Below are 23,389 nucleotides of genomic sequence, written 5' to 3' on the forward strand. Positions count from 1 at the left end.
AGATTTTAGCACAGGTTTGTGGGCCTATTTAGAGAGAGAGTCTCTTCTCAGTCACTCATGCCCTCATCACCTCGAGGCTCGATTACTGCAATGCGCTCTACTTGGGGCTATCCTTGAAGAACATTCAGAGACTTCAATTAGTCCATGCAGCTGCGAGAGCCCTGTTGGGCGTACCTAGATACTCCCATATTAATATCTAGGTATTCCTATATCTATCCAGCACTCTGTGAGGTGCACTGGCTGCCAATTTGTCTCCAAATGCAATTCAAATCATTGGTTATTATCTATAAACCCCTACATGGCATTGGACCAGATTAGATGGGATCATCTTCTGCCTCACATGTCCCAGCACAGAGTTGGCCTTCTCTGGGTCCCATCGGCCAAACAATGCTGGCTGACAGGTCCGCAGGGAAGAGCCTTCTCTGTTGTGGCCCCAGTCCGCTGGAACCAACTCCCTCCAGAGATTTGTACCGCCCTCTCTATCCTTGCTTTCCAAAATGCATTAAAAACACACTTAAGCTGGCAGGCCTGGGGTCGGGGGAGAGGGGTAGTCCTGCTCCGGCCAATAGTATGAATGAAGGATGATTGATAGTTTTTATACAGTTTTATTCTTATTTCTCTTAATTTTAACCGTATTGTTCTATTTTTTAGCTCTGCCTATATTTTATTTCTGAAAGCTGTCCTGAGTTCGCAAGGAGAAGGGTGGCCTATAAATCTAAATCTAAATAATAATAATAATAATAATCATCATCATCATCATCATCATCATCATCATCCCAGAGGACAGCAGAGAAATTAGTGAAATACGAAGATCTAAATATTGAGCTGCAACGACTCTGGCATAAACCAGTGAAAGTGGTCCCAGTGGTACTTGGCATGCTGGGCGCAGTGCCAAAGGATCTCAGCAGACATTTGAAAACCATCGGAATTGACAAAATCTCTATCTGTCAATTGCAAAAGGCTGGTTTACTGGGATTGGCAAACAATTCGCTGCTACATCACGCAGTCCTAGGTGCTTGGGAAGTGCCCGACTGGTGATGAAATACGAAATTCAGCATAGTGATCTCGTTTGCTGTGTTGTATTGACATAATAATAATAATAATAATAATAATAATAATAATAATAATAATAGTATTATTTTTCTGCATTCTTGTATCTTGTAGCCGTGATATCAACTTAACAATGGTAGCAATCCATTTAACAACTGTGGCAAGAAAATGTTGTAAAATGGGGCAAAATTCAAATTTAATTCTTGTCTCTCTTTAGCAACATAAATTTTGGGCTCAACTGACAGCGTTAAATCAAAGATTACCTATAGTTTGGAAAGTTGGGGCCTGAGGTCTGTAAAAAAAGTAACAACAGTTCCCAGTGCATTTTGCTTCCAAGGGAATTTCCTTAGCTACCATGCAAAGATACAGTTGCACAGGCATCACAAATGTCACTTATGTTCCGAATGTGACAGCTAGAAAAAAGGAATGCAAACTAATTTCACAGGGGTAGGGGGGTGTCTTTCTTGCTGGAGTGATTTATCCCCGTTATTGTCGGCAACCCTCAAAATCCACCCTTACCTTGAGTAAGAGGCTGCAATGATAAAGCAGGCTGGCCCGGCTGAATTGATAGCAAACCTTGTCGTTGCAAAGACAAGAGGTGTTGCTGTTGCAATTGCTGCATTTGCAGAAGCTGCTGCTGGAAGGCCAACTGTTGCGAAGTCACCTGTTGTTGCTGCTGCTGCTGCGGCTGGCAAAGAGAAAGAAATTGATACGCTTCTTTTAGTTTCATATATTTACTACTCCCTGCCACACTTCTATGTTTAGGGAGGAAGGAAACGATGCATTTAAAGAACTTTGAAAGCTGCTGACCGTCTTAGCCAGAACTACAGTAAGGGGTAAAAGACTTATGAACAGTGCGATTTTATGCATGTCTACTTAATGTGATGTTCAGTTAGATTTAGTTCCACTTGAGGATTAAACCCCGGCAAGTAGCAGGAATACAAACAGTCACGCAAATAGTTACAGCTAGTTTACGAGAATTGCTGCTAGGAGCTCAGGTAACTATCAATGGGCCCCGGGCATCTACACTATAAGAAAGTAGCAGCAATTCCCAATGCATTTTGATTTTAGGGAAATTTCCTTAAGCACCACACAAAGGTACAATTGCACAGACATCACAAATGTCTATTATTTTTAAAGCATGTCTGCATATCTTATGTCTCATTAGTTAAATGTTTTCCAAGAGTTGAGCTTGGCAGCATACCAGGTGCTCAATAAACCTTGCTGTTTTGCTGCCTGCTTGTAAGTGTAAAAATGAGGGACCTAGCTGTCATCACATGGCAAGCCATAATTCAAAGCTAGTCAGTTACATTGAGCATGATGGATCACAGGCTACGCAGATCTGTTAAAGCAATCCTCAAATTATTGGCTGATTTTGTACCTTTAATGGGTTTCAGAATGGTGGCCAAATCCTAATTTTAAAAAGCTGCCTTTTCTGAGAAGTCTTATTAAAATAATTATATTCAAGTCTACTACTACTTGGGGTGGGGGTGGGGGACTGCGTAAAGCAGGATCATGACAATTTAGATTTTTTTCAAGGAATTCACGGGTACAATGAGTGGTAGCGAGGAAAGACTAGGCCATTCACCAAATGGCTGCCATGGTAGACAAATGTAACCCAAAGACAATTATTTAATGGAACGTACTAGTGTCCGCCAACCTCAATTTAACTATGTTTTTCTTTTCTTTTCTTTTCTGGGCAGATGGACACACTTCAAAGCAAGCATTATGCCAATAGCACTCATGTGGAATTCACTGCATTCACAGAAATAAATACTGCAAATTGGACTGTGCTTTTACCATACCAGTTATCCATTCTTTCAAAAGTAATTTAAACAATTACATGTATTTAAAAAAAACACCAAGTGTCTCTCTGTGTATATCCTTCCAGGAGCTGGAGGAGGTGACTAATGGTCCCATTAGTTCCAACAGAAAACTTATAAAAGTTAAACAACATTTGTGCATTAAAAAAAAGAGAAATTAAGTTTTTTTTTAAAAAAAAGCTAAGAACTTTCCATTTATCATATTTTTTATTTTTTTATGGTGACACAAACATAAATATTAACAATATGAAAAAGGTATGACAAAAATATAAGCAAACAAAACACTACCATATATTATCAGAAGACATAATGTTTCCAAAACTTTAATCTTAAATGGGGTAGAGTGGAAAATTCTTGTCACTGCAATATGGAATTAGCCAAATTCATGCATTTAAAACATTATAAATTATAAATTTTTAAATCATTTAAAAAGCATGACTTTATGGCATACTTTTAAAAAACAATTTCAATGAATGGAGTCTACAGATAGAGACTCAGCATTCACCCTGTAGTAATTTTACTAATAGTGCACATGAGTGTGGTTCAAAAATGTTGGTTGTCACTATGATTGGCAGCTCATGAAGTTCTTATAAACTTGAGCTGCCTAATCCAAACACAGAAAATAACATGAACCTCATACATCTACAATTAATTGTAATGATAAATAACCCTTGCTATGCTCTATTTACTTATTAAAGTACTGTCTCAGCTATTAAGGCACCAATTGGTTAATTTATTGTATTTTCCATAGGGGCTGTTGCTGTCATGCAATCTATCATTTCCACTTAAAAAAAAATTCAGCTGTTTGGGGAAAAAATTATCTCAGGGGAAAATACTATGATGCTATACTTGCCAGGATCTGAACCTTGAACCCTTAGAGGTGTAAAAGACCGTGTTGCTTTCTCACTGCTGCCCCCAGAGAAGGTTTTAACTACTCTGTTTATCACTTCTGACATAAATAAATGAGAAAAAATCCCAGACCTTTGAAGAAGAAAAACTTCATCTAATATTGTTAATTAGCCATGACAAACGATGAAATAACACTGTAAATCTTTCATAGAAACAGCCACTAGATTTTAATTATACACATTCATAATTTAGCAAACAACATCTTATTTGAATGCACTTAATATGTGCAGTACTTGAGGCTTCAGAGTCCTTCATTTTGTATCATTTAAGCAAGCCCTTAGGTTTTACTCGTCTTGTATTTTATTTAATTTTGTTCTTTAAGCACCCATGAAAAAGCTTTTGCCGCTTTGATAAGGATCTTTTTATTTATTGAGCAATGACAGGAGGAAACTTTGGTTGTGTAAAATATCAGTGCATCAAGCCAATGTTTAGCAATTCCTTAAGCTAGCCAAAAAAAAAAGTTAATGTAGATTTCCTTAGTAATTATCTGAGTGATAGAAAGATAACATAGTGCACTAGCACAATAAACAGAAGGAAATTATCTAATATCCCTAATCTGTTAGGAATCATATCAAGGTGGAGGGCTTCAGAGAGTTTGCAGCTAAGGGCTGCAGAAAGGAAATTAACTCTTGACTGGCTGAAACATATATAAACTATAAGACAACAGTTTTTGGGAAGAATGGGCAGTGTTTGAAGAATTAAAACCTATATTCAATGGAGAATAACTGCCTATAGGAAATTTCTTTATTTTCATCTTCAAACAATTCATTCTAAATATGTATTGTCAGCATCTACCCACTTTGGCTGATTAAAAAACAATAACAATCGTGGTTGGGCCTGATTACTACGTAGGATGTTCAGCAAGAAAGCTGACTAGTAAAGGCAGGATGGGGAAGTTAAAAAAAATTGGAAAAAGGCAATGACAATGAAAAGCTACAAGTGACATGCCAAGAACATTATAATAATAATAATAATAATAATAATAATAATAATAATAATAATAATAATAATAATTATTGTTATTATTATTATTATTATTATTATTATTATTTATTGGATTTGTAAGCCACCCCTGTCCGCAGACTCGGGGCGGCTAACAACAATAATTTATTTATTTTATTTATTTATTATTTAGATTTGTATGCCGCCCCTCTCCGCGAACTCAGGGCGGCTCAAAACAAAAAAATATAAACAATCGTACAAATCCAAATAAATTCAATAAATTTAAGTATTTAAAATAATTTTAAAAAGAACCCCACTATATTAACAAGCACACACACAAACATACCATACATAAATTGTACGTGGCCGGGGGAGGTGTTTCAGTTCCCCCATGCCTGACGACAAAGGTGGGTTTTAAGAGCTTTACGGAAGGCAGGGAGAGTAGGGGCAGTTCTAATCTCTGGAGTTGGTTCCAGAGGGCCGGGGCCGCCACAGAGAAGGCTCTTCCCCTGGGGCCCGCCAACCGACATTGTTTAGTTGACGGGACCCGGAGAAGGCCCACTCTGTAGGACCTAATCGGTCGCTGGGATTCGTGCGGCAGAAGGCGGTCTCGGAGATATTCTGGTCCGATGCCATGAAGGGCTTTAAAGGTCATAACCAACACTTTGAATTGTGACCGGAAATTGATCGGCAGTCAATGCACACTGCGGAGTGATGGTGAAACATGGGCATACCTAGGTAAGCCCATGACTGCTCTCGCAGCTGCATTCTGCACGATCTGAAGTTTCCGAACACTTTTCAAAGGTAGCCCCATGTAGAGAACGTTACAGTAGTTGAATCTCGAGGTGATGAGGGCGTGAGTGACTGTGAGCAATGAATCCCGGTCCAGATAGGGCCGCAACTGGTGCACCAGGCGAACCTGGGCAAACGGCCCCCTCGCCACAGCTGAGAGATGGTTTTCTAATGTGAGCTGTGGATCGAGGAGGACGCCCAAGTTGCGGACCCTCTCTGAGGGGGTCAATAATTCCCCCCCAGGGTAATGGACGGACAGATGGAATTGTCCTTGGGAGGCAAAACCCACAGCCACTCCGTCTTATCTTGAGCTTGAGTCTGTTGACACCCATCCAGGTCCCAACAGCCTCCAGGCACCGGCACATCACTTCCACCGCTTCGTTGACTGGGCATGGGGTGGAGATATAAAGCTGGGTATCATCGTCATATTGATGATACCTCACCCCATGTCCTTGGATGATCTCACCCAGCGGTTTCATGTAGATGTTAAATAGCAAGGGGGAGAGGACCGACCCCTGAGGCACCCCACAAGGGAGAGACCTCGGAGCCGACCTCTGACCCCCCACTAACACCGACTGCGACCGGCCAGAGAGGTAGGAGGAGAACCACTGAAGAACAGTGCCTCCCACCCCCAGCCCCTCCAACCGGTGCAGAAGGATACCATGGTCGATGGTATCGAAAGCCGCTGAGAGATCGAGGAGCACCAGGACAGAGGATAAACCCCTGTCCCGGGCCCGCCAGAGATCATCCATCAACGCGACCAAAGCGGTTTCCGTGCTGTAACCGGGCCTGAAACCCGACTGCTGGGGACCTAGATAATCAGCTTCTTCCAAGGACCGCTGGAGCTGGAGCGCCACCACCTTCTCGACAACCTTCCCCATAAAGGGAAGGTTGGAGACTGGACGATAGTTGTTAAGTATGGCTGGGTCCAGGGAGGGCTTCTTGAGGAGGGGGCGCACAAGCGCTTCTTTACAGAGTGATGGAAAAACTCCCCTCCCCAAGGAAGCATTGGTAATCTCCTGGGCCCAGCTCCGTGTCACCTCCCTGCTGGCCGAGACCAACCAGGAGGGACACGGATCCAGTAGACAGGTGGCGGAACTTACAGCTCCAATGGCCTTGTCCACTTCATCAGGTGTCACCAGATCAAACTCTTCCCAGACAGGTGGACAAGTACGTGCCCCAGTCACCTCGACTGACTCGTTGTCAGTCGACTCTGTTTTACAATTGGAGTCGAGGTCGGCCCGGATCTGAGCGACTTTATCAGTGAAAAACGTGTTAAACTCCTCGGCACTACTCTGTAAGGGCTCCCCAACTCCCCCCTGGTTAAGAAGGGAGCGGGTCACCCTAAACAGAGCGGCCAGGCGGGATTCCGCTGATGCAATCAAGGCGGCATGGTACGCGCATCTTGCCGCCTTGAGCGCCACTTTGTAAGTCTTAATAAAAGCTCTTACAAGTGTTCGATCAGATTCAGACCTACTCTTCCTCCATCGCTTCTCTAGACGTCACTTTTGGCGTTTCAACTCCCGGAGCTCCTCGTTGAACCATGGGGCTCTACGGGGTCTAGCGCCACGGAGAGGTCGCAAAGGCGCAATCTGGTCAAGAGCCTCCGCAGCAGCCGTATTCCAGGCCTCCGCAAGAGACTCCGCCGAACTGTGGATGAGTGCCTCTGGAATAACCCCAAGCGCCGTCTGAAAGCCCTCTGGGTCCATCAGGCGTCTGGGGCGGAACATCTTCATTGGTTCCGCCTCCCTGCGGGGAAGGATTGGAGCCAGGAAGTCAAGCTGTAGTAGGAAATGGTCTGACCATGACAAAGGCAATGCTTCTAAGCCCCTTAGTCTCAGACCATTACTCAATTGCTCGGAAAGGAATACCATGTCAGGTGCGTGCCCTCCCTCGTGAGTCGGACCCTGTACTACTTGAGTCAGGTCCAAACACAACATGTACAATCCAATAATAAAAAACAACTAAAAACCCCTATTATAAAACCAAACATACCATGCATAACTTGTAATGGCCTAGGGGGAAGAGCTATCTCAACTCCCCCATGCCTGGCAGTATAAATGAGTCTTGAGTAGTTTACAAAAGACAGGGAGGGTGGGGGCAGTTCTAATCTCCGGGGGGAGTTGGTTCCAGAGGGCTGGGGCTGCCACAGAGAAGGCTCTTCCCCTGGGGCCCGCCAAACGACATTGTTTAGTCGACAGGACCCGGAGAAGGCCAACTCTGTGGGACCTTATCGGTCGCTGGGATTCGTGTGGTAGCAGGCGGTTCCGGAGGTAATCTGGTCCAATGCCATATAGAACTGGAATCATCAGGATTCAATTTTGATTGGAACAAGTCTTTATAAAACATCTACAGTATAAAGACATTTACTACCTGCCATTAAAGTGGGAAGTCCATTTTTCTCCCAATCAACCAGACCAGAATATATTTATACAGCTATACAAAACAAAAATTTATTTTTGTTGGAAATAAAGTTAAATGAATAATAAATGAGCCAGGGTGGCACAGTGGTTAGAGTGCAGTACTGCAGGTTACTTCTGTTGTCTGCCAGCTGCCTGCAATTTGGCAGTTCAAATCTCCCCGGGCTCAGCCTTCCATCCTTCCAAGGTCAGTAAAACGAGGACCCAAATTGGTGGGGGCAATATGCTGACTTTGTAAATCACTTAGAGAGGCTGTAAAAACATTGTAAACTGGTATATAAGTCTAAGTTGTAAGTTAAGTTATATATTGCAAGCTGCCCCAAGGGGCAGCATATAAATCAAATCAAATCAAATCAAATCAAATCAAATCAATAAATAAAGTGCTATTGCTAATTGCTATGTATAGCTTTGCCTCTTCAGCAGCCATCTTACATATACATTTTGCCTTCTTTCTTGGAAGAATTATCTGAAGAAATGCTCCTTAAAATACCTCTGGGAGAACCCTTCCTTGAAACAAATTCCCACTTGTCCTGGAACTTTAATTACCTATTTTCATTTGTTGGAGCTGTTTTTTATTTTTGGATCAAATGTTACACCTTCTTTCACCTGTATTTCATTCCAGCTGAAATGAATAGGCATTTCTCAAGAAAATAAACTATTCCTTTGCTTCCACACACCAAATGTCTGGGAGAAGCAGATCCTCCCTTCCTCTTATTTCATTGTCAAAATTAACAATAGCAAAAAATATAATACAACTGGTTCAAATGCATAAATGCTGAACCAGCCAAGGGTTCAAATTTTTTAAAAAACATACTAAGAACAGGCAGTTGACATATTAATCCCAAACCCAGGTTAACACACACACACAAATCTGGGTTACATAAAATATGTGTCAAACAAATAATTATATTATGACTCAAAACAATATCCTACTTCGACAATGATTGGTTCACACATTATTTTATAGCTTGTTTTTATTGTACACTACTCAGTGTTCTGTCGGGCTCTCTGGTACACTCCTCCCCAAAATTCACAGGTACAAATTTCAGACACACATTCAGACACATTTGAAAATTCAAAACAATGTTCTTTATAATGAACATTCACTTAAACCAAGCCCTCTTTTGGTATAGCAAAGAGCACTGGTCTCCAAACAAACTGGTAATTTGTACAAGTCCCTTATCAGTTCTGTGATACTTAGCTTGCAGCTGTGAGGCAATTCACAGTCCTTCTTTCACAAAGTGAAACACACTTTGCTCTGGTTTAGTTTCAAAGCAGGGAAAAATCAGCACACAAAAGATCAAAGTCAGTAAAGCAGTCACGAAACCCAACAATCAGATAATCCTCCACAATGGCCAAACCCACAGGCTGCTATTTATAGCAGCCTCACTAATTACCACAGCCGCACCCAACCACAGGTGGCCTCATTTTCTTTGATAATAATCTCTCAGTTGTTGTTGCCTATGCATCGCTCTCCCCATGCGTGGCTGTATCATTAACTCTTGTTCTGAATCCAAGGAGGAGCTAGATAATTGATCTCCTTCTGAGCTGTCTGCCATACTCTCCTCCTCCCTGTCACTCATGTCTTCTTGGTCAGAGGAGCCTTCATCAGCAGATTCCACCAAGGGCAAAACAGGCCTACAGCATGTGGATGTCTCCCCCACATCCACAGTCCTTGGGGCAGGAGCTGGGCCAGAGCTAACCACAACACTCAGTATCATGTTTTATGGTCCCTAAGGCAATGGACTGGTACCAATCATGGTCTGTTAGGAACTGGGCTGCACAGATGGAGGTGAGTGACGGGTGAGCAAGTGAGCAAAACCAAAATACCCCCCCTCCCAATTCAAGGACAAAATTGTCTGTCACAATCCGGTCCCTGATGCCCAAAAGGTTGGGACTCCTGTTTTATGAGATAGGCAGCTATATAAATATGATTAATTATTTTAACTGCAACTATCTAATTCTATTTCAGCTTAATTAAGAGTATTGTGGAAAACAACCATTAAGTCCTTCATAAAAAGCTGGGTTCTTCTTGGCACTGTTCATTTGAGTAGCATGATAGTTAAATTGGCCTTGAGGCAGAAATGACCTGGGTAGCATCTCCTTGACTGCTCAAATACACCTCTTGGGAAACTGCAGCCAACAATGGCAAAATGGGGCTTCCCACGACTAGAAGCATACTAGGACTGGAGGCAAGGGTGTACTCATTGTTAAGTATTCTATCTTGTAGTTTCTCCTTATTTGTCCTCTTTCTCTTTAAATCCCCCCTCCCAATTATTCTTTATTTTTGCTACCTCACCAGAAATATATTCTGACACTGTCAAGGGGCATTCATGGCAGGGAATGCATGTTCAAACTCTTTTTATTCCAAATTGCAAACGCACTTCTCTTTTTATCCTTAACATGTCTATTAAAAGCCGTTACCATAATTACTCAGATGGAACTGAATCTGTATTACATCATTTATCTAAGGGCACGTTTAACTAGGAAGAGACTGTCTTGAAATTAACTATACAAAAGTTCATTTCTTAAGTCTGCTAGCTTTCTGAAACCTATGTAGTAGAAGGGAATGATCAAAAGGCACATTATTTAATATATGATTGCTATCTACTTTTGGAAGCTAGTATGGTGCAGTGGTTAATGCCCTGAACTAAAATTGTGGAGACCAAAATTCGAGTCTATTCTCAGCCATAGAGACTCATGGCATGACTTGAATTACTCTAATGTACTCCACAGGATTCTTGTTATGGAGAAAGATCAAGGAAGAAATGTTGCACAGTGTTCCCTCGATTTTCGCGGGGGATGTGTTCCGAGACCGCCCACGAAAGTCGAATTTCCGCGAAGTAGAGATGCAGAAATAAATACACTATTTTTGGCTATGAACAGTATCACAAGCCTTCCCTTAACACTTTAAACCCCTAAACTGCAATTTCTCATTCCCTTAGCAACCATTTAGATTATTATTCACCATATTTATTTATTAAAGTTTATTAAAAAAAATATTTATTAAAGGCGGATGAAAGTTTGGCGATGACATATGATGTCATCAGGCGGGGAAAACCGTGGTATAGGGGAGAAAAGGCAAAGTATTTTTAATTAATATTTTTGAAAAACCGTGGTATAGCCGTTTCGCGAAGTTTGAACCCGCAAAAATCGAGGGACCACTGTATATACCACCTTAACCTTCTGGAGAAAAGGTAGAATATAAAACTAGGAAATAAACAAACAAATCTGGAATAGAGTTTGCCTTCTCTGAGCAGATAATTTTATGGGTACAAGTGCAAGAAGCTTATTTTGCTGGAAACACAATCTCCCTCCAGTGTATTATTAACCAGCCCATTACTTCACTGACTAAAATAAATAATTAAACTTCTGTTTTCTTAAACTGTATCTATAGCCAGAACAACAAAGATGTAAATAAGTTCTGAACCAGCTCTGCCCTCAAATAATTCCACTGTTTTTTATAATCTCTTTTATAATCTTTTGAAGTTTTTCAATTAAGATACATCTCCAATGACAATTAAACCAGGGTTTAATAATTGTTCAGTATCTCAGATGTTAATTGTTGTGAAAAATATATACTGTGAAAGGAGTATGCAAATGCTCCCTGCTTGCGACGTGTCAGTGACTTGCCACTTTACTGCAAGTTAATATTTTAAAGCCAGCTTTATTTATGTAAGTTGACTGATGCTTGTTCTGTTGTCTTCACAGCTATCCTCCAGGAAAAGCTCATGAAAGTTTTTTTTTTCAGTTTAAAAAGCCAGAATAAAAAAGTACACAAACCCATTGTCCAAGAAAGAACTTAAAAGCAACATACGTTGCCAAACTGTGTTCCCCACCCAGTTACCAAACACAGGATACAAGGCAGTTTGTTTACTTCTCACAATTGAATGCACACAAAAAAGGTCTCGGTGCAGTCCTGTTGTCAGGTCAGTAGTCAGTTGTTAGAATGCTGAAATATCCTGATAAAACTCGCATTTTTGATCTCCTCCCTAGAGCCGCTGTCAAAGGTCTGTTTTCCTTTCTTGGGTTACTCCCTACTGCCTAACATAAATTGTCGTAACTCTGGAGGACAAACAGCCTTTTATTAAAACAACCTATTCAGCTTAAGTTGAATTATTTTTTTTAAAGGTTGGAATATTTTCTAAATTATATTTAAAATCCCTCATCTCTCCCCTTCTCCTGCCTATTTTATATACTCAGTAGGATAATTTTTAATAAAAGCAAAACACAGTAGAAGTGTTGAGTTAAGTTGCAGATTTGAAAACTGGCTTGAAGAAATGGAAACATTGCAATAGAGATATTCTCCACCCTGCTGTAAATTTTCTTTACTTGGAAGAAATAAGACTTTTTAAAAACTCACTATTGAAAGCACACTGGTTTTAGATTAAAAACTGCATTACTTAAGGTTACAGATGTGCTTTCAGGAAACGGTACAATAACAGGGACTGTTACAATGCATGAAATGATGCATTAAGTCAATCCACTTTAGCACTGTGGCAAATGTCAAATTCAAAATAGCTTTTGCAATAATTTAATATTGAGAATATAGATTCAAATAAATGGTATACAGACGTACATGTATCTTACATGGACCACTGTCAGCATATCAAATTAGCAAGAATGTTCTCTCAAACTAAGGAATTTGCATCAGAAAAACCTATGGGATAAAACGCACATCATTTGAAGATATACATCCATCTATTTACACATCCTTTCACCCATCTGTAAAACAAGTATCACTTAAAAGAAAAAAGATGCTTGCTCTTTCCATCCAATCCACCACTTTTAATAATTCAGTTTAAAATAGAGAACAGTCTTCTCTCAGCGCAGCTTTGGAGACTGCAACATTAGATACATGCACACACAGTACATCAGCCCTGTTAAATATTGAAATTCCATTACATTGTCCAACTTCCCTTCTTGTCTTTTTACACACAAAGTATTTTTCCTTCATCTCCAAACCATCATCTGTGTGTCAGAGACGCTCTCTTGTCTGACAGCAGCAATTTAGAAGAGTTAACTTTTATCGTTCATTCTGCTGTGTAACTTTCCCCTTCAAATTTCTTTATCTGCCCTCTGAGCTCATCTGAACTTTCATGTTCTCCCAGCATGCAGGCTTGCATTCAGAACTATGTCTAATAGACCAAATAAGAGGTTAACAAGAAGTGGCAACAGAAAGGGGGGAAAAATACAATCCTTGGTAACTGATAAGAATGACAGTGGCAGCCCTTTATTGTTTGTCTTCAAATATAGAGTTAAAGATCCTTAAAAAACTAAAATTTGATGCCTTTGAACAGAAAGAAGCACAAAATAACAACAGGGGGTTATTGCCTTGCAGCCACAGGGGAGAAGCTCCATAATTCTTATTCTCCCTTTTGAAGGTTGTTAGAAATCTGATTCAAAAAAGCAGCAGCAGAAGGAGAAAACCTCTTGAGGCTATAGCCATTTCCTGTGATCATGCATAATGTGCTTCAAAAGTGGGTTTTTACCAATTCTGTTGATCAATTGCACCTCCTTGCTATTCCTCCCCCCCTCCCCGTTTTTTTTTTCTGCCGTGTTTACATCTGATGCGACTCAATGACAAGCCCTGTCTGAGACTGTGAAACAGGCCTGTCATGTTGATTTATGGGCACATCAAACCACAACTTGTCCAAACTGAAGCTCGCAGTTCATTAATTAGAGAGTTGTGACTTTGAAGTCAGCTTTCAGACTGTGGTTTTTAACATTTGGCTTAATTTATATGCTCTTGAATGTGGATCTCTAAGGGAAAAACTGAAATTCCCTTCTTGTCTTTGAACTTCTTTTGACCGCACAATAATCATTTCTTTGTCCAGAGTGATGCTTGCATCCCAGAGTCATTAACGCGCATTGAACTGCCACTGATGAGTAAGCCCTACTGAATTAGAAAAACAGCCAGCAAAACAAAGCTGAGAGCATTCTGCACAGTGATATCTCACAATTACATGCCTTCCCTCCCTGTGCCATTTCCATTTTAATTACTCTTAGTCCTTTAGATTTACATTTTAGACATTTTTTAATCTGTTCCTTTTTTATTATAGTGGCGCCCGTTAGCAGGCTCTTGTTAAGGTTTGTGTCAGCATTTCTTATTATAGCCCCCCCCCCCCGTCACCCCCATTTCATAACTCAGCTGTAAAATTCACACTTGGCTTAAAACTTAGTTTTTCACACCGCAAGGGGAGAGGGGTTGGTGATGGGTAAGGAAATGTATGGAGCAATATGGGAATGGGTGCTTTGGGATCATCGCAATTACCATACAAAGACAGCAGCAATTCAGGTGGAATAACAGAACCTAACTGAGGACACCCATCTAGCTAAGCCCAAAACTAGGGCTTGGCTGATGTGATGGGGCTGCATTCCTTCAAAGACTTAGATGACAGCTAGAGCTGCCAGGAGCCACAATGTAAGTACTTTCTCCTGAAATTATGTAATCTGCCATCATCTAAAAGTCAATTACCCACAATTTATGACAGCCTCACATAGGGTAGGCATAAGGCAGGGAATTATACCTGAACTATCAGTAGCATAGCAATGAAGGCTTTAGAAAAGAAGGTATAAGGTGTCACTCTCCACAAAGTTGAGAAAAGCACAGGCAATGTTTTTTCCCCATGTGACACTGTACGAAAGTGATAGTTGGACTCTCAAAAAGCAGGATAGGAACAGTACTGATGCTCTTGAACTTTATATTGGAGAAGACTTCTGAGAAGTAGTGGGTCATCAATGAAATGAAACATAATAATAATAATAATAATAATAATAATAATAATAATAATAATAATAATAATAATTTATTAGATTTGTATGCTGCCCCTCTCCGAAGACTCGGGGCTAATGGGTTACAAAATATATACAGTAGTACCTCTAGATACGAGCTGCTCTAAATGTGAGTATTTCAAGATGCGAGCCACGAGGGGAGAGACATTTCTGTTCCAGTCCCGAGCTCAAATGCGGGATACTAGCCGAGTGTCCACTAGATGACGCAAGAATCCTTGCTTTTGGTTATCTCGGAGGGGAAAAACAATGTCTAAAGTTATTTGTTCCAGATACGAGTTGCTCGACATACAAGCTCCCTTCTGGAACGAATTATGCTCGTATCTAGGGGTACTACTGTACATGGAAAGTTCTCATTTGAGACACAAAGAAGGCTAAAATTATTATATTTGGGATGTGATATACAAAACCCTGCACTATAGTGAAGCCCAGAAGTCTTCAAACTTGGCAACGTTAAGATTGTGGACTTCAGCTACTACAATTCTCCAGCCAGCTATGCTGAAGTCCACAAGTCTTAAAGTTGCCAAGTTTGAAGACCCGTTGTGAAGCCTATAGTGGCAGGAGAGATAGAAGGAAAAAAGAAAAAAGATCTACCGGCAGCAAACTAGCTGGCTCAGATTTCAACAAAGATGGATGCATCTTTGGAAAACCTGAAGGGACAGTTGGGGTTAAACCTGTTTATGTGAATACTAAAGTAAACACAAACGTGATGGGATAATCCATCAACTTCTGGAGGGCCAAAGATATCATCCCTATCTTAAATGTTTACAATCTGTTCAATCTTCTCTGCGGGGAGAAAAAAAATCAAGTTCAGATAGAATTCTACAACAATTACCGTATTTTTCGCTCTATAAGATGCACCTGCTGATAAGACGCACCTAGATTTTAGAGGAGGAAAATAGAAAAAAAATATTTTGAGCCAAAAAGGGGAGAGGAAGAGAGGAAGGAGTGAAAGAAGGGAGTGAGGGAGGAAAGAAGGGAGGAAGGAAAAGGAAAGCAAGAAATGGAGGGAGGAAAGGAAGGAAGGAAGGAAAGAAACAAAGAAAGGGGGAAGGGACAGGAACAGAGGAAGGAAGCAAGGAAACTTATGAAAGGGGAGAGTAAGAGAGGAAGGACTGAAGGGAGGGAGGGAGGGAAGAAGGTAGAAAGGAGAAAGAAAAGAAGAAATAGAGGAAGGGAAGGTAAAAGAGAGAAAGAAAAAGAGCAAGAAAGAAAGCAAGAAAGAGAGAAAGAAAGAAAATGAAAGAGAAATAAAAATAGAGAGGGGGAATGAAAGAAATGGAAGGAGGGAAGGAAGGACAGAAAGCAAGAGAAAGAAAGAAAGCAAGAGAAAGAAAAAAGAATGAAAGAGCAAGAGAGCAAGAGAGAAAAAGAAAGAAAGCGAGAAAGAAACAAAGAAAGAAAGAAAGAAAGAAAGGCAACTTCAAAGAAAGGCTCACTGAGCATCTCTCACTCTCTCTCTCTTTCTATCCCTCTTTCTTTCTTTCTCTTCCTTTCTCTCTCTCCTCTTCCTTTATCTCCTCTCTCTCCCTCCCTCTCTTTCTCTCCCCCTCTCTCCCCCTTTCCTTCTCTCTTTCTCTCTCTCCCTCTCTTGCTATCTCTCCCCCCTCTCCCTCTCTCTTTCTCTCCCCCCCTCTCCCCCCTTTCCCTCTCTCTTTCTCCCTCTCCCTCTCTTTCTCTCTCTCCCCCTCTCTCTTTCTCTCTCCCTCCCACTCTTTCTCTCTCTTCTTCTCACTTTCTCTCTCTTGTTTTCTTTCTGTCTCTTTTGCTTTCTCTCTCTCTCTCTTTCTCTCTTTTTTTCTTTCTCACGCTCTTTCTTTCTCTTGTTCTCTCTCTCTTGCTATCTCTTTCTCTCCCCCCTTTCTCTCACTCTCTCTTTCTCACTTTCTCTTTATCTTGCTGTCTGTTGCTCTCACTCACTCTCGTTCTCTCTCCGTTCTTCTCAGCGGTGACGCGCGCACTCCCTGCCCGCCTCACCTTTGCCGAGAGCACTTTCGTCCCGGGCTCCCAGCAAGGGGGTTGCAGGAGAGGCGGGGCCGGCGAAGGTGATATTCAATGTCGGGGGCGCTCGGGCGGTTGCGCGCGCTCCCTATCTCCCTGCTAGCCCACTCGGAATATTCAAAATAAGAAAAACCTTTGCCGCCAAAGACTTTTCTTATTTTGAATATTCCGAGTGGGCTAGCAGGGAGATAGGGAGCGCGCGCAACCGCCCGTGCTCCCCCGACATTGAAGACCTCCGCTGAGAAAAACCTTTGCCGGCATTTCCTCTCGGCGTCAAGAAGGCGCAGCGGTGGGCGGAGAGAGGGAAGGGGGGGGCAGCGGCATCCCTCTTGGCCTTGGCGAGCCGCCCGACCCTCCCCACCTCCTGCAAATGCAGCGGGCGGCGGGGGCAGAGCGAGGAGCCGGTTCTGGCGGGCGCGGGGCTTGGCTGGCTGGCTGGCGGGGGGGAGCGCCGCTGGTGGTGCGGAGGGAGACCCTCCTCCGGGAGGGAGGGGGCCAGGCAGCAGCTAGCCAGCCAGCCGGCGGGATGGCGCTTCCGAGTTCGCAGCCTCCCCCCCCCCGCCTGCATCTTCGCTCCATAAGACGGGGCTGATTTTTCTTCCTACTTTGGGAGGAAAAAAACTGCGTCTTATGGAGCGAAAAATACGGTATATGATGGAATTAACAAAGTCTTTGTTGTAGAAGGTGAATAGCAAACATCCATGGATTATGAGATGTTTCATAATTTATTTAGAAGAAATACATTTAAAAGGAAATTGTATCCTACAAATTTTGCAAGGGACAATAGTACAGTACCAATAGATTGTTTCATGTTAAGGTTTTGCCTGTAAATATTTTGTGAGTTAAGTTTTGCTCCACTAATCTTGAGAAGAATGGAAATTGTAATATTTCTAGTAAAGATAGTTTTCAGGTGAACCTTCAAGAACCTTTAACCTTTTAGTAGATAGGAGAAAGAATAGGCTATGTATTCCATACATATCCTATGAGGGTATATATCCTTTGATAAAAAAGGTCTGTCCCAAAGTAAGGCAGCATTATTCCCTGGTCTTTTCAAGGGCCAACCAGCTATGTGGTAGCAAATAGATGGACAGAGAAAAGAAGGCTGAGAAAAAGAAGGTTCTGGCTTACCTATAGCTCAGAACAATAGAAAGCACTCTTGTCTTCGTCTTTCTCTCATACACATAAGGAGCAAAAGGTGATTGATGGGTTTATTTCCTTATGTAATACCAATCAGATTTCTTTGAACAGCTTACAAAGAATTTCCAAAGAGAATCTCCAACAGAAAACAACAACAATAAAGCTACACGCAAGGTAAAATCTCATCTCCATCCTCACCAGGCAATAGAATTGTCAAAAGTATACCTTTGTGAGCCGCCCCAAGTTTGCGGAGAGGGGCGGCATATAAATCCAGTAAACCTAACCTAACCTAACCATACCTAAGAAAAAACACTGGGGAACAATTTGTAACACAATTTCTGTTAAGTTTGATTTTTGAGATTTTTTAATAGTTAATTAGGCATGCTGGTTTCAAAACTGTAGTTAGTTTTCTTCTGCCATGTCAAGCTTTTTCTTTATATCTTTTATATGTATAAGGAATTATATATATATATATATATATATATATTTGTTTTCGTAGATTTTCACGGGTACAGGTATGACGGTCTTGGTATATTCGGGTTTCTTCCCGTGTAGGATTTGGAAATTTCTGGCGACGTTTCGATGAGGTCTCACTCATCATCTTCAGGCTGGTGTTTCTGTCCTTTTTCTCAGGCGAAGACTGCGAGACCTGAGCTGCATTCCTTCTATAAATACTGGTGGCTGGGTGTGGTTTGATGGCTCAGTAATTGCCTGCTGTGTAGAAACTTCCTGGTGAGTCAGAGGGGTAACAATTGGGGTCGTTGATGTAGCTGAGGTATGCTGGTTAGTTAATGGTTGTAGATTAGGCGTGATGTCCTGTGTAGTTAGAACTTGTAGGCTGCTTGATTGCTTTACAATGTGTGTCCTGAGTCTGGTTTCTGTGGCTGGGATATGTTTGAGGGCTGGTTTCCAGATGTCTGGTAAGCGAGAGGTATCATCCCGCTTGTTCATATTTTGGGGATGTTTTTCTATCTCGATCGCTTCCATGATTATTCTTTTGCTGTAGTGTTCTGTTTTGGAAATTAATTTGGTACTGTCAAAATCAATTTCATGTCCTGTGGTTTTGAAGTGTTGGAAAAGGGAGGAGGTTTTTTCTTTTTTCTTTAATGCATTCTTATGTTCTGCAACACGTGCATTAACTCTCCTGTTTGTTTGTCCAATATATGTGGCTGGGCAGATTTTACATGGTATTTGATAAACTCCCTGGTTTTCAAGTTGGATATTGTCTTTTGGGTTTCTTAGGATGTTGGCTATTTTTTTATCTGTACCAAAGGCTGTCTTTATGTTGTGTCTGCGGAGAATTTTACTGATTTTATCTGTGGTGCCCTTGATGTAAGGGAGGAGGGCGATGCCATTGTCCTGTTCTGTGTCTTGGTTCTTGGGGGGTGTCTCTTTTTGGATTAAGTTGTTGATTGCCTCTCTTTGGAATCCATTGGAAATTAATACATTTGTGAGACTGTGTAATTCAGGTTCCAGGTGGTCTTTGTCGGCTAGGCGTTGGGTTCTGGAAATGAGGGTCTTGGCTACGGAATTGATCTGTGCGGGGTGGTGGTGGGATTTTGCGTTCAAGTAGCGGTTGGTGTGTGTCTTCTTCTGGTAGACGGTGTGTCCTAGGGAGCCATCGGGTTTTTTGTAGATTAGGACATCCAGGAAGGGAAGTTTGTTGTTGGTTTCTATTTCCATGGTGAATTGTATTTTGGGGTGTAGGCTGTTGAGATGTGTGAGAAAGCTGTCCAGTTTTTCTTTCCCATGTGGCCAAATTACGAAGGTGTCATCTACATATCTAAGCCAGAGTTTGGGTTTGTATTCAGATTTGTCCAAGGCATTGGTTTCAAAATATTCCATGTATAAGTTTGCGATGACGGGGGACAGGGGTGATCCCATGGGGGCTCCTTCTATCTGTTTGTATCTTTGTCCATTGTGGATGAAGTATGTATTCATCAGGCAATGGTTGGTCAGATCTAAGATGTGCTTCGGGGGGGTTGTATTTGTTTTGGATGGCTGTCAGGGCTTCTTTGATAGGCACTTGGGTGAAGAGAGATATGACATCAAAGCTTACGAGAAGGTCACTGGGTTGTAGGTTTTGTTCCTTTATGATTTCTATGAAGTGGAATGAGTTTTGTACATGAGACATGATGGATTCTGCATAGGGCTGGAGTTGTTTGGCGAGAAATTTGGCAAGATTCTGTAGGGGTGAGCCTATGGAGCTGACTATGGGTCTGAGTGGTGTTCCTTCTTTGTGTATCTTGGGGAGGCCATAGAGCTTGGGGCATCTGGATGATTTTTCTCTGGGGATGATTCTTTGCTGGATTTCTTGACTGATGGGAGAAGCTTTTATTTTGGATTTGGTGGTTTTTTCCAGGTAGGTGGTAGGATCTGTGCTTAGAGGTTTGTAGGCGGGGTCTTGGAGTAGGTTGGATAGCTTGTCTTGGTAGTCAGATGTGTTCATCACCACAGTGGCATTGCCTTTGTCTGCTGGGAGGATGATTATGTTATTGTCTTTCCTCAAGTTGGTGAGTGCTTTTTGTTCATCTTTATGTAAGTTGCTTCTGGGTGGAATGCTGGAGCAGAGGACATTGGTGACTTCGAGTCTGATTTTGTTGGCTTCATCTTGGTTGATTTTGGTTAGGCTGGCTTCAACTCCGCATATGATGTTTTCAGTGGGGATGCGTTTGGGGGCGACTGCAAAGTTGAATCCTTTGGAGAGGACGTTGGTTTCTGCTGTGGTGAGGGTCCTGTCCGATATATTGTGTACTGTATTCTTCATGAGTTGCTGTGGAAAAGGTTTTGGCTTCTGGTGTTTTTCCAAATTATGGAGTTTCCTGGTGTGTATATCTGTATTGAGGGAGGTTTCTGTTTCAGCTCTCCAGAGGGCTAGTTGTTTGGATTTGTCCCAGAGTATTGGGTGGATTCTGTTGCTGAGTTTGAGGTGAAGACTGAGTAGGTCTTTGTTGGTTTGGTCTAGTAGGAATCTTTTTCTGTGGAGTTCGTTTCTGATTAGGGCTAATTCAGTTCTTTTCAGGATCCGTTCAGTGGATGGGGTTTTAGAATGGAATTTTAGTTGGCAGCATTTGGGGATCAGGTTTCGGTCTCGGCAGTTGCGTAGAAATTTGAGGTCACATAGGATGGTAGCTCTTTGGACCTCGAGTTTCTCGTAGGTCCTGGTCAGCAAGAAGGTATCCTCCCCGTAGAGGTAAGATATTTGTTTTCGTAGATTTTCACGGGTACAGGTATGACGGTCTTGGTATATTCGGGTTTCTTCCCGTGTAGGATTTGGAAATTTCTGGCGACGTTTCGATGAGGTCTCACTCATCATCTTCAGGCTGGTGTTTCTGTCCTTTTTCTCAGGCGAAGACTGCGAGACCTGAGCTGCATTCCTTCTATAAATACTGGTGGCTGGGTGTGGTTTGATGGCTCAGTAATTGCCTGCTGTGTAGAAACTTCCTGGTGAGTCAGAGGGGTAACAATTGGGGTCGTTGATGTAGCTGAGGTATGCTGGTTAGTTAATGGTTGTAGATTAGGCGTGATGTCCTGTGTAGTTAGAACTTGTAGGCTGCTTGATTGCTTTACAATGTGTGTCCTGAGTCTGGTTTCTGTGGCTGGGATATGTTTGAGGGCTGGTTTCCAGATGTCTGGTAAGCGAGAGGTATCATCCCGCTTGTTCATATTTTGGGGATGTTTTTCTATCTCGATCGCTTCCATGATTATTCTTTTGCTGTAGTGTTCTGTTTTGGAAATTAATTTGGTACTGTCAAAATCAATTTCATGTCCTGTGGTTTTGAAGTGTTGGAAAAGGGAGGAGGTTTTTTCTTTTTTCTTTAATGCATTCTTATGTTCTGCAACACGTGCATTAACTCTCCTGTTTGTTTGTCCAATATATGTGGCTGGGCAGATTTTACTTCTTCTACCAGAAGAAGACACACACCAACCGCTACTTGAACGCAAAATCCCACCACCACCCCGCACAGATCAATTCCGTAGCCAAGACCCTCATTTCCAGAACCCAACGCCTAGCCGACAAAGACCACCTGGAACCTGAATTACACAGTCTCACAAATGTATTAATTTCCAATGGATTCCAAAGAGAGGCAATCAACAACTTAATCCAAAAAGAGACACCCCCCAAGAACCAAGACACAGAACAGGACAATGGCATCGCCCTCCTCCCTTACATCAAGGGCACCACAGATAAAATCAGTAAAATTCTCCGCAGACACAACATAAAGACAGCCTTTGGTACAGATAAAAAAATAGCCAACATCCTAAGAAACCCAAAAGACAATATCCAACTTGAAAACCAGGGAGTTTATCAAATACCATGTAAAATCTGCCCAGCCACATATATTGGACAAACAAACAGGAGAGTTAATGCACGTGTTGCAGAACATAAGAATGCATTAAAGAAAAAAGAAAAAACCTCCTCCCTTTTCCAACACTTCAAAACCACAGGACATGAAATTGATTTTGACAGTACCAAATTAATTTCCAAAACAGAACACTACAGCAAAAGAATAATCATGGAAGCGATCGAGATAGAAAAACATCCCCAAAATATGAACAAGCGGGATGATACCTCTCGCTTACCAGACATCTGGAAACCAGCCCTCAAACATATCCCAGCCACAGAAACCAGACTCAGGACACACATTGTAAAGCAATCAAGCAGCCTACAAGTTCTAACTACACAGGACATCACGCCTAATCTACAACCATTAACTAACCAGCATACCTCAGCTACATCAACGACCCCAATTGTTACCCCTCTGACTCACCAGGAAGTTTCTACACAGCAGGCAATTACTGAGCCATCAAACCACACCCAGCCACCAGTATTTATAGAAGGAATGCAGCTCAGGTCTCGCAGTCTTCGCCTGAGAAAAAGGACAGAAACACCAGCCTGAAGATGATGAGTGAGACCTCATCGAAACGTCGCCAGAAATTTCCAAATCCTACACGGGAAGAAACCCGAATATACCAAGACCGTCATATATATATATATATATATGTTAAATGTTTATAGCTGGAATTTTAAAATTAAGGGAGACCAGGATAGATCTATTTCGGCCTTATTAGGCCTCATCAGCTGGCCACACCCATTCTTTTACTGGGATTCGATCTGGGAAGCTTCTGCATTGTAAAGCAGAGAGCTAGCAATTAGACCCATCCGATCTGAATCCATCCAGCTTTGTACCAGGGAGGGGTATATGTTTTTTCTTATGTCGGATGACCCTGGTATATTTTTTTTTTTTTTTTGATGAGGCCTAATAAGGCCGAAATAGATCTATCCTGGTCTCCCTTAATTTTAAAATTCCAGCTATAAACATTTAACACATACAAAATATAGTTTGTCGGCTATAAATATATTACTGCCTTGCAGTGGCCCTAGGCTGGGCCTATAGGCAAAAAAAGAGGAGCTGTGACGTTCCTTAAAAATATACCAGGGTCATCCGACATAAAAAAAAAGAAAAAAAAAAAAAGAAAAAAAAATATATATATATATATATATATATATATATATATATA

General features: G+C 41.7%; 1 protein-coding gene across 25 annotated transcripts in view; it reads right to left on the reverse strand.

Annotated features, from left to right (window-relative positions):
* FOXP1 (forkhead box P1) overlaps positions 1–23,389 on the reverse strand; it is a 780,655-nt gene that overhangs the window by 124,944 nt on the left and 632,322 nt on the right. For all 25 annotated transcript variants that reach the window (XR_011557934.1, XM_070738223.1, XM_070738212.1 and 22 more), the window contains one exon: positions 1,570–1,738. Coding sequence is in view for 24 of the 25 variants with exons in the window: in XM_070738223.1 (XP_070594324.1) it covers positions 1,570–1,738 (169 nt within the window). In the remaining variant the exon portion in view is untranslated. The remainder of the gene's footprint in view (positions 1–1,569; positions 1,739–23,389) is intronic.

This window comes from Erythrolamprus reginae, chromosome 2, assembly GCF_031021105.1.
Source record: "Erythrolamprus reginae isolate rEryReg1 chromosome 2, rEryReg1.hap1, whole genome shotgun sequence".
Classification (NCBI taxonomy): Eukaryota; Metazoa; Chordata; class Lepidosauria; order Squamata; family Dipsadidae; genus Erythrolamprus; species Erythrolamprus reginae.